General features: G+C 34.9%; 1 protein-coding gene across 2 annotated transcripts in view; it reads left to right on the top strand.

The window, feature by feature from the left end:
* Positions 1 to 323: 323 nt before the first annotated feature.
* Positions 324 to 12791, top strand: part of LOC115222062 — a 51918-nt gene continuing 39450 nt past the window's right edge. For both annotated transcript variants that reach the window (XM_029792165.2, XM_036511428.1), the window contains exon 1: positions 324 to 659. In XM_029792165.2, coding sequence (XP_029648025.2) covers positions 344 to 659 — 316 coding nt within the window. In that variant the 5' untranslated portion in view covers positions 324 to 343. The remainder of the gene's footprint in view (positions 660 to 12791) is intronic.

Raw genomic sequence — 12791 nt, 5'->3', positions numbered from 1 at the left:
GTTGTGTTTTCTTTTTGTGTTTTCATGTTTGGATTAACTATATATATATATATATATATATATATAGAAAATAGTAAAAAGTGAAAAAACTACAGAAGGCTTGTTTTAAAAGGTTAAAAAAATATATATTTGAGTCATTATGTCAGAAGAATGTTATAAATTTTTTTCATACAATGACATAGTTTTTGAAGAAAGACCAGTTTCGCGTTCAGCTTTTCAAATATATATAATATATATATATATATATATATATATATATATATATATATATATATATATGATACATATTAAATAACATTATCACCGTCTTTCTCTCGTTTCAGCAAAACCAGGTCCTCTCAAGATGGAAAATATAAACAACACAGTGCCTCACACGGATGTCTTATTAGAAATACGATGCGGCGGTATGGTTGGAAACCCACCCGGTAACATCACGTGGTATCGTCAGCGACGTCAAGACAGCGGTTGGATTCGCCTCTGTGGCGAAAACATCAACCAAACGGAACCACGACTTAACAGAACATCATGTCAGTATCATCGAAGCAGTACCCTTCATTATATATTAACGAAAGTTGATATCGATTTAGTCATCAAATGTTCCGTCAATAATGGCGTCGATGGTAATACCGTGGAGGTTACGGGAGAGTTTGGTGTCGACGGTAAGTGCTCTTCTTTTCAATTTTATCTCTGTATGTAGATATCAATGCAAGCATCGTTGAATGGTTGAAAAGTTTGATTATTAATTTAAAAAGGAAAACACGAATTGAGCATTAAGACAGTCGAGCCAACAGTGGGGCTTGCATGTGGTCGTCCCGTCTGCTAGAAATAGTCAGCGAAATCTCACCGAAATCTAGCGTACTGTCTTGACAAAGACAGGACAAATTAGATCAATAGGGTAATCATGAATATACTATGTTTAAAATGAAAGATGGTGTCGTCACGCGTGGAATATCTTTAACCGTATTCAGGTTTTCAAAAAACTATATTTGATGAATACTCTTACTCTTTTACTTGTTTCAGTCATTTGACTGCAGCCATGCTGGAGCAACGCCTTTAGTCGAGCAAATCGACCCCAGGACATATTCTTTGTAAACCTAGTATTTATTCTATCGATGTTGGGGGGATGTTGGGGGGACAAATACAGACACACAAACACATATATATACATATATATAGAGATCTAGTTATCAAATGTTCCGTCAATAATGGCGTCGTAGAGGTTACGCGAGAGTTTGGTGTCGACGGTAAGTAAATAAATAATATTTTCTTAAAAAAAGCACATGACCACAAATTTTAGACGGTGTGTTTTCTTTTTAATTCATTGACATTCAGGTAGGGTTATAAAAATATATAATGCCCATTGTACTTTTCGACCCCGAAAAAGTTAAATGTAATTTTGACATCAATGGCCTTTTAACTCAGAATGTAACGAAACGTACGTTTCGTGATTCTATCGGGAAAGACAAGCCAGCCGTTGATGACGATAGTACTGTCAGCTCACATTTAACTTGTTCACTAATCCGCGAAAATTGTCACTGCATACTAACGGAAATAGCCTAGAGATATTCTCTAGGAACTTGGAATAGCAGTTTTACCGGCAGGTTATTTTGTTCGGTTCTCTAACGATTCTGCCAATCTACCGTTTATTTCGACGATTTAATCAACTTTTAGTATTTCTCTGGTAGTATATTTTATCGTCACACGAAGGATGAAACAAACTCAATAATGACAAGTTTCCTACTAAAACCGTTAAAGACTATTTAGTATCATTAGATATTATTTCCTGAGACAGTCCTGCTATCTCTCACAATTAGTATTAGTATTTGATGGCCGATAGTTTTAATGGTCTATTCGCGATGGTTTCGACCGTGAAATCTATATAACAACTATTGACAAATGTATTTGAGCATTTAGTGTAAGAAAACATTTCATGACAGACGGAACTTCATTTTATGCATTCTCGCCAGGTCATCACTACTTGTGTTCGAAATTATCTGAACTATATACATGATGAGTTAACGATGAAACTTCTCCAGCCAACAAAATAACTTCTACTTTCAATCAGTTGTTCAAACTTCTTGTAAAAATAACTAGATTCTTCCCTAATCACATTCTAACGCTTTGAAAAATATAAATCAAGGCATTGGAAAATATATTTCCAGCAATGAGCTAGGGAATTTACAATTGGAACTAACTAGAGCTCAAAAACAATAACAAGAACGGGAACATAATATATGTTATATGTCCAATGTTACCTCACTTACACTTAATTTTTTTAAAGTTTGATGTCTACGTCTCGGAGTAATATTTCGTGCGCACACTTGTTTCATATACGTGTATATTTCTTTCTTTCTTTACTTCTTTCAGTCCTTTGACTGAGGCCGTGCTGGAGCACCGCCTTTTAGCCGAGCAAATCGACCCTAGGACTTATTCTTTTGTAAGCCTAGTACTTATTCTGTCGGTCTCTTTTGCCGAACGGCTAAGTTTCGGGAACGTAAACACACCAGCATCTTGCTGGCCTGTGCCAGAATTTGAAACTCAGTATTATATTAGGTTAACGTGGCGAGCCGGCAGAATCGTTTGCTCCCCGGGCAAAATGTTTAGCTGTATTTCATCCATTTTTATGTTCTGAATTCAAATTCCGCCGAGCTCGACTTTCCCTTACATATTTTCGGCGTCGATAAAATAAGCACCTCTTGAGTATTGGAGTCGATGTAATCAACTTAATCCCTCCCTAGAAATAACTGGCCGTGTGTCAAATTTTGAAACCAATATTAGATAAGTGGGACTTCAAGTTTCGCCTTTAACTACTCGTTTCCTGTATCGTATTAAGCTATTGTGTTCTGATCTGACAGATGTTAAAGTTATTATCGATGATTTTGCAAGAGAGAAATCGTAATACTTCAAGTCTGATATGAAAAGAAGTTCGTAGCACAATTGTAATTCAATATTCTGCGACCACTTTCATTTTATTTGCCTTGGTGAATAAAATCCACAAATGTAAATGATTATCAAAAAGCCGGAGTATTGGGAAAGCCTTTAGAAGATCGGATAGAATGTCTTTCACTATTTCTTTGATCCTCTGCAGCCTCAGATGGAATCAGGTCGTGGTTCACTTTAACTTTCAACCCTTTGGGACCTTAGAAAAAAGAACTAATCCAGCGTGGTGGAGTGGTAGACCTGTTAGAATATCGGTGTCGTTGCAGTGTTTATTCCAGCTCGCTTCGTCTGTGAGTCAAATTTCGTCCGGGTATGTCTAAAGCACCCTTGCCATCCATCAGGCATATCGTGACGAGTAATGACAAACCATCGAGAAAAAAAACCATCGCTAAATCTATGATGCTGGGTCGAATCGTGATAGGTGTTCCTCTGACTGGAAAGAGACATGTACTCTGGTGAATGAATGAATAAAAGAATGAATATAAGACTTATATCTCCTCTATTCTTCTCTGATTTGGTAATCTTAGCTTGTCGAAAAAAATTTCCACGCGTATTTAATGATTATAAAGTCAGTGTTCATTAAAATACATTCCATTTTCAAAAATTAATGTAATCATAGGCGCAGGAGAGGCTGTGTGGTAAGTAGCTTGCTTACCAACCGCATGGCTCCTGGTTCAGTCCCACAGCGTGGCACCTTGGGCAAGTGTCTTCTACTATCGCCTCGGGTACACCAAAGCCTTGTGAGTGGATTTGGTAGACAGAAACTGAAACTGGTACTGATTCCATCGCTCGCATTTACCGGACCGCTATAAATACACACACACGATGGGTTTCTTTCAGTTACCGTCAACCAAATTCACTAAGACGGCTTTATTATAGTAGGAGACATTCACCCAAGATGCCTCACAGTGGGACTGAACGTGAAAGCATGTAGTTGGGAATCAAGCTTCCTACCACACAGCCACACAAACATACACGCACACACATACACACACACATATATATATATATATATATACATATATACGACGGGCTTCTTTCAGTTTCCGTCTACCAAATCCACTCGCAAGGCTATGGTCGGCCCGAGGCTATAGTAGAAGACACTTGCCCAAGGTGCCACGCAGTAGGACTGAACCCGGAACCATGTGGTTGGTAAACAAGCTACTTACCACACAGCCACTCCTGCTATATATATATATTATAAATATATATATAATATATATATATATATATATAATTATATATATATATATATATATATACATACAAATATATATATGTATATTTATATGTACATGTGTATTTGTATACAAATCCTGCATAGATGTTCGGTTATGTCTGAAGTGAAATGATTGCCATGAAAGGTCAACATGTCGACAGGATGATGCATGCTTTAAAGCATGCTTATGCTCCACTCTGGATAAATTGTTATAAGTATATGTGTGTTATACGATAGATAGATAGATGCATACATAGATATATTCATAAACTAGCACATACACACACACACACATATATATAAAATGTATATGCAATGATTCATATTTCCATGCATGCATACATAAATTCATATATATATAGGCATTAATTTATATTTGTATGCATGCATACAGATATTCATGCACACATATATACATAAATGCATTCACTCATGCCAACATACATTCATACATACATACATATATACATTCATTCACGCATACATTTATGCATATATATACATTCATCCATAACTACATACATTCATGAATACATACATAAATATATATTAATACATATATAATACAGTATATTCATACACACATATATACTTATAGGCATTCATACACACATATTTACATATATACTAGCAAACATACACATACGTACATAAATATGTTCATACATAATTATATTCATGCATACATAGATACATACATTCATACGTACATATGTACATACATATAAATATATATATATATATATATATACATGCATGTATGCATACATACATACATTCATACGTACATATATACATATATATATATGCATACATACATACATACTTACATACATACATACATACATACATACAAGTAACTGTTGAGACATCTTGGAGTGCTTGTTGAGTATTTGTACATATATTTACTCAATATCTGCCTGCGTGCATGTGTCTATGTGAATATATGTGTATGTATTCATCTACACTTGTATGTACGTATGCTCATGTCCATATGTGTTTGTGTGTGTGTGTGTGTACATATGTACGTATATACATATACGCAGACATATGAACACACACAAACGCACACACACGTATAAACAATCATATATATATACGTTAGTATTTCCCCATCACTTTCATCTTTGACTGAAAAGCACTTCCGAAAATCTATCGATAAAGTTGCATTATGAATGATGTGTACTAGAAGAGGAACATTGCGAGTTGTTGGGAAAGGAAGTGAAGTAAGAGGAGGCGGAGGAGGAGGAGGAGGAAGAGTAGGAGCGGATAGAGAAGTGCAGGGTCGGATGTGTTGGAACATGAAAATAAAAAGACGTGATGGCGGACAATAGATAAAGACACGTGCTTTGTTTTGTTCCAATTGTTCCTGCTTATCCCCGCCCGCACTCAACACACGAACCACAACCCAAACAGCCCGACTAACCGACCGACCGACCGACCAACCAATCGGCCAACCCGTCATTTAAGTCAACCGACCAGCCAAATAACCTAGCGGCAGACATTTTCACAAACGTGTTATTGCGTGCCTTTTAACCACACCCTTTTCAGTCTGTTTTCTTTCCTCAATATAGCTTTATCCATCCATCCACCTGTTTATTTATCTGTTTCTCTGTCCGTCTGTCTATCTGTCTATTTATCAATCTAGCTATCTATTTATCTGCCTATCTATCTACCTATATATCTACCTATCTATATATTTATCTGGTGGTCTGTTTATATATCAAATATATATATATGCATATCAGTCTATCGACATATGTACCGTCTTATCTCTCTCTCTATCTATGTATCTATCTATCCATCTATCTATCTATTTATCTATCGATCTATCTCTTCCTCTCTGTTATACACCTATCTATCCATTCATCTGTCTATTCATCTATCTACTTATTGGTGTAACTAATCTTCTCCATCTAGGTATCCACTTATCAATCCAATAGTCTTGAATGTCTGTCTAACAGTCAGCCTATCTGTCTATCTACCTACCTATCTATCTATCTATTTATATATCTGTATGTATGTCTATCCATCTGCTTATCTATCTATCTGTGTGTCCGTCTACATATCTGTTTATCTATCTATCGGTCTGTCTGTCTGTCTACCTATCAATCTCTCTATCTATCTATCTATCTATCTATCTATCTATCTATCAATCTATATATCTATCTACCTACCTACCTACCTACCTATCTATCTCTATCTATCTATCTATCTATCTATCTAGCTATCTCTCTCTATATATATATATATATATATATATATATATATATCTGTCTGTCTGTCTATCTATCTATCTATTTACTTATTTATGTATTTATCATCTATGTATCTATCATCTATCTATCTATCTGTTATCGACCCACCTACCTACAAAAATGTCTTCGTGCCTTTATGTTGCTCTCTTTCCCTTTCTCTCCCTTTCTCTCCCTCTCTCCTTCTCTCTTTCTTCCTTGGTTCCATCTTTTTCCCCACTCACTCTCTCTCTCTCTCTCTTTCTCCACCTCTTCATCTCTTCATCCCTATATCTGTCTATGCCTAGAGCTGGCAATACATCAATATTAAGTATATTCGTCGTCACAGCCGTCATTGCGGTTGTTGTTTTAGTTGCGCTTTGGCGTTGGTGCTTTGGTTCTTGTTATTTGTACTGTATTTTTTCTTCTCCCCTCTCCCTCGCTCCCCTTTTTAATCTTTTCCCTTTTTTTTTCCTGTTTATGATAATTTTGTTGTCATGCTTCATTATCACCATCATTTTAACAGAAGCAGTAGCAGCAGCAGCAGCAGCACAGCAGATGCCGCACGAAAGTCTGCATAATTCAAATCACCTCTTTAGCCACCATTTCCATCATCATCATCATCATCATCATCATCATCATCATCATCAACACCATCATCACCATCATCATCATCATCATCATCATCATCAACACCATCATCATCAACACCATCATCACCATCATCATCATCATCATCATCATCATCATCATCATCATCATCATCAACACCATCATCACCATCATCATCATCATCATCATCATCATCATCAACACCATCATCATCAACACCATCATCACCATCATCATCATCATCATCATCATCATCATCAACACCATCATCATCAACACCATCATCACCATCATCATCATCATCATCATCATCGTCGTCGTCGTCATCATCATCATCATCATCATCATCATCATCATCATCATCATCGTCATCATCAGATACAGCAACAAATGTAACAACATTATCATCGTCGTCGTCATCATCATCATCATCATCATCATGTCTTCATCATCGTCATCGTCATCGTCGTCATCGTCATCATCATCATCATCATCATCATCATCATCATCATGTCATCATCGTCATCATCATCGTCTTCGTCATCATCCTCATCACCATCATTATCATCATCATCATCATCATCATGATGTCCTCATCATCGTCGTCGTCATCATTATCATCATCATCATCATCATCATCATGTCATCATCGTCATCATCATCGTCTTCGTCATCATCCTCATCACCATCATTATCATCATCATCATCATCATCATGATGTCCTCATCATCGTCGTCGTCATCATTATCATCATCATCATCATCATCATCATGTCATCATCGTCATCATCATCGTCTTCGTCATCATCCTCATCATCATCATCATCATCATCATGTCCTCATCATCGTCGTCGTCATCATTATCATCATCATCATCATCATCATGTCATCATCATCGTCGTCGTCGTCATCATCATCATCATCATCAGAGGCAACAGCAAATGTAACACCATTATCATCGTCGTCTTCGCCGCTATCGTCTCCGTCCTAGTCCTTCCTTCTCTTCATCGTATTCTGCTTATTCTTGTTTTTATTCCGTCTGTCTTCCGTGTCTGCGTCTTTATGTGTGTGTCTTTGTGCGCACGCGTGTGTGTGCTCTTTTTCTTTTCATTTATATATTTCTTTATTTTTCCCCCTATGTCACTACTTCAGATATTTTATTTTATTTTATTCCATATTTTGCTTTGCATTTGTTTTGTTTTTATTTTGTTTTATTTTTATTCTTTACTTTTCTTCAAATTATAACTAAACTGAGAGAGAAAAAACAACAATAATGTAATGTTTATGAATGGAAATTCTCACCTTCAGTTTCAATAGAAGTGGGGGAAAGGGTTGGGACAAGGAAGACTATAGAATCTATCTACATTCAACAGCCGCCATTTCCTTCCAGCTATTAGCATTCCGCCGTGTACATCTGTAAAATCCGCCATTTTCTTTTGATTCTTTTTCATGTTTGTCTTGGGTTCTATATTTCCATACATGCTTAGTTCCTAACTCTATTGTTAATATCGCTTTTTATCATTTCATCATTGATTCCTTCACCCCTGTTTCACTAAATCTTGAACAACAGGTGGCACTGAAGTTTGTCTTTTGTTAACTATCTGAACTTGTATGAGAATGAATAAAATGGACGGCGTCCGGTCTGTTTTTTCATAATAATGGATGCAGTGTGCTTCTTAATGTCTTCCTTTTCTCTATTTTTGCACGTTTTCGTTTATTTTTTTTTATTCCATTTCATCTAAGTGCTTTTTTTTCCTGCCCAGTTACTTATAAGTAAATAATTAATTATTACAAATTCAGTGTAAATGGTGTAAAAAAAAGCAACACTAGAAAAATAAGTTAATAACCTAGGCTCGTCCTTTTTGTTGATAATGGATGTTGTTAAATTATTCTGTGCTATTTGTGACAGAATAGATCAACGTATAAAAAAAGAAGGTCATTTAAACAGGCAAGAAATGCGATAGAAGTGGGAGAAAGAAATGGAAAAGTACAGAACGAAAGAGGGAGAGTGTGTAAGAAAGACTAAGGTATGAATAGGCAACAATGGGAGGGAGAGACAGAAGAATAGTGAGAAGTAGAAAACCTTTGTATAATACTATTAAATATATGTCTGAATATGGAAATATCAGAATAGAGTGGTTGCGAATAGAGGTAGATAAATAGATAGATAGATAGATAGATAGATAGATAGATAGATAGATAGATAGATAGATAGATAGATAGATAGATAGATATATATATAATATATATATATATATATATAATATATATATTATATATATATATATATATATATAATATATATATATATATATATATATATATATATATACATATATATATATATATATTATATATATATATATATATATATATATATATATATATATATATATATATATATATATATATATATATATATATTACCTTCGAACGCGGAGTAGACGAAACAGGGACAACTGAAGAAGGGGAATATTCCTTGTGTGGTATATTTTGTACTCTGTTCTTTGGTTGTTTGAGAAAAAGTTCGTTTCCATGCTTTTGTTTTTATGTTTTCGTTTCTCACTGTGTTCAACCTTTTTTTCGATGTCCTGTACCCATATATGCATGTATATATACATATAGATGTAGGTATGTACATATATATATATCCTTAAATCCTTAAAAAAATGTTTTAGCCCGAAGGCCGCGGCCATGCTGGGGCACCATATATATATACACGTGCACAGACATATGTATGAGAGAGAGAGAGAGTTAGACAGATAAGCAGAGAAAGAGAAAGAGAGCGCGAGAGAAAGAGATTGACAGACAGGCAGAGAGAGGGACAGGCAGGCAGACAGACAGAAAGATTGACAGAGACAAAGTCAGATAGACAATCAGACAGACAGTTCAATTTCTTTTTATGCGCATGCCTTGAGAACGAACGGGAAAAACCATTCCCATCTCAAGGGAATAATGAATTTCAATAAATAAATAAATAAATGGAAATTGTCAAGGAACTTGCTTTGAAGTAGAGAGAATATTCTGTCCTTTCAGAATTTGGCTATTTATAATACTACAGATACGATGACGCTGATATAATAAGAACAATCTAACAATCTCACCATCGATTTATCGAACTATAGACACATGGAATATCATCAGACGTATCCTTACGTATGTATTTATTACGGATGGAATACTATAGATAAGAAGTCAAAAAAACTTCTTGAGATACACCAGAGCATATCGAAAATGGCTTGCTTCTAAGTAAGGGTTATTAATACTGGAAAATGTAAAAGTAATATTTATTTATTGAATTTAGTTTGTTTTTATTAAGTCTGTTGTTGCTTTTCCTCAGAAGCTTCATTAAGTTATTTCCTAATCAACGTTCGTTCCGATGATGAATGTAACGTTGTGTATTAATGCCTGCGAGCACATTGCCTGAGTATGGTTATTTGCTTATGTGGAGGTGTATGTACGAATATAAATATAAATATATACATATATATATATATTGTATGTATGTATGTATGTATGTATGTATGTATGTATGTATGTATGTATGTATGTATGTATGTATGTATGTAGGTATGTATTATGTATGTATACACGTACACGCATTCATATATACATGCACAGACACACGTTCATGCATATATGCACACATATATTTAACTAAAAAAGTATGTGTGCATGTGTGCGTGTGTGTGTGTGTATGTGTGTGTGTGTGTGTGTGTGAATGTGTGTGTCTATGTATATAGAAATATGCGTGTAAAGAGTGGGCGAGAAGGGACATAGACAGACAAATAGGTGGATGTATATATATATATGATATATATAATACAAATATATATTATATATACAGGCTAAGAGAGAGATATATATAGATAGATAGATAGATAGATAGATAGATAGATAGATAGATAGATAGATAGATAGATAGATAGATAGATAGATAGATAGATAGATAGATAGATACCACAAATCTATGCATCCATCTATCTATCTGATAGATAGATGGATGGATAGATTCGTGGTAAATTATTGAAAGAGAGGGAGATACAGACAGAGAGAGATAGAGACAGAAAGACAGAGAGAGAATATAAAGATAAAGGTCATAGGAAAAACTACTATTCCGTTGATGGAAATCCGATAAGATTCTATAAACGCGACAAATACAAACGAATCGAACGGAAAGGATAGGGATAAAGGAACGGAATTCAATGACAGAATCGAACGGAATAGAATATTGAATGAAAAGGAAAGAATAAGATATTAAGGATGAGAAAGATATGTGAAGACAGAAAAATCACGTATTTCGTATATACACTGCACTTGATGACATAATAATGATTGTCCACCATTTTAACTTGTGTTACAAACATTGATATCATCAAATACAAAAAGACATTGACTTTTATTGGTGTTAACAGCCAATTCTTTCTCACCTTTGTTTCGAAACATTTCATCTTTTCATTAATAATAAAAGTTCCGCCGGATTTGGATAGATTTTCCAGACATCTAAAAGATTTTCTAGTTAGTTACCTATTCAGTAGCATAATTTACGATTCTTTATTTCACCGTCTGTTTGTCTTTTGTTTTGCTTTGTTTTTTATAACTTTTCTTATTTCTATCATTGTGTGTCTGTGTATTAATGTATCTTGTTCATTTTATCTGTTATCGTTTCTGTCTGTTTCTGCCCAATTGAAAATATTACCAAACTTAACTTATCGCTCTTGCTGCTACTCCAGCTGCTGTTGTTCTTTATTCTTCTTATTACTATTTACCCTGCGCAGCAAGGTATTGTAATCCCTCGTCTTTCTCTGTCTGTCTGTGTGTTTGCAAAATTACTGGAAAATGGCTGAACGGATTTTCGCCAAATTTGGCAGAAATACTCATTGTGTGAGTGGCTCAGAATGATAAACATTTGGTTTGATTATCTTCAAACAAACATATATACATACATAGATATGCGACTTTGCGTTTATGCGTGTGTAAGTACAGTGATGGATTCGAGTGTTTCGTTTATTCAAAAGTTGATTTCTTAATTTCGCCGGAATATAAATACCTATAATGGTGATAATTGAAAAGAAAAATAATAATTATCGGTGCGCTGGGTATGAATCGCCTCTCCGATGCCTTTCTTTTTTGCTTGTTCATTATTGTTTTTATTTTTGTCCAAAATCAATCGTCATGAAGCAGAGATATGATCATAGACATTCCAAATATGACCATCAACCCATTTCAAGTTAATGCAATATTGGACTACATTATCAAATGCATCCTGTCCTCATTTACATATACTGCAACACACCAGGATGTTGTTCCTAACACACACACACACACACATATATATATATATATATATATATCTTCATGTTTGTTATTATGTCTAGCTATTATGAAAACAATTTTACATTAATGTGATAAATTACTCTATATTTTTGTTGAGTACAAATTAATTATTCTTATACAATAATGTTGTTGACAGTGACTTCGAAGACCAGCCAAACCAACGTAGGGAAGCAACGATATCGTAGCTGGCCAAAACTTCGAAAACACTGTCAACAACATGATTCTTTAAGAATAAAAAATATATATACAATATATATATATATATATATATATAGGTATAGGCGCAGGAGTGGCTGTGTGGTAATTAGATTGCTTACCAACCACATGGTTCCGGGTTCAGTCCTACTGCGTGGCACCTTGAGCAAGTGTCTTCTACTATAGCCTCGGGCCGACCAAAGCCTTGTGAGTGGATTTGGTACACGGAAACTGAAAGAAGCCTGTCGTATATAT

This window comes from Octopus sinensis, linkage group LG19 (assembly GCF_006345805.1).
Source record: "Octopus sinensis linkage group LG19, ASM634580v1, whole genome shotgun sequence".
Lineage (NCBI taxonomy): Eukaryota > Metazoa > Mollusca > Cephalopoda > Octopoda > Octopodidae > Octopus > Octopus sinensis.
The sequence above is the reverse complement of the archived record's forward strand: the minus strand, read 5'-3'. Positions and strand labels throughout refer to the sequence as shown.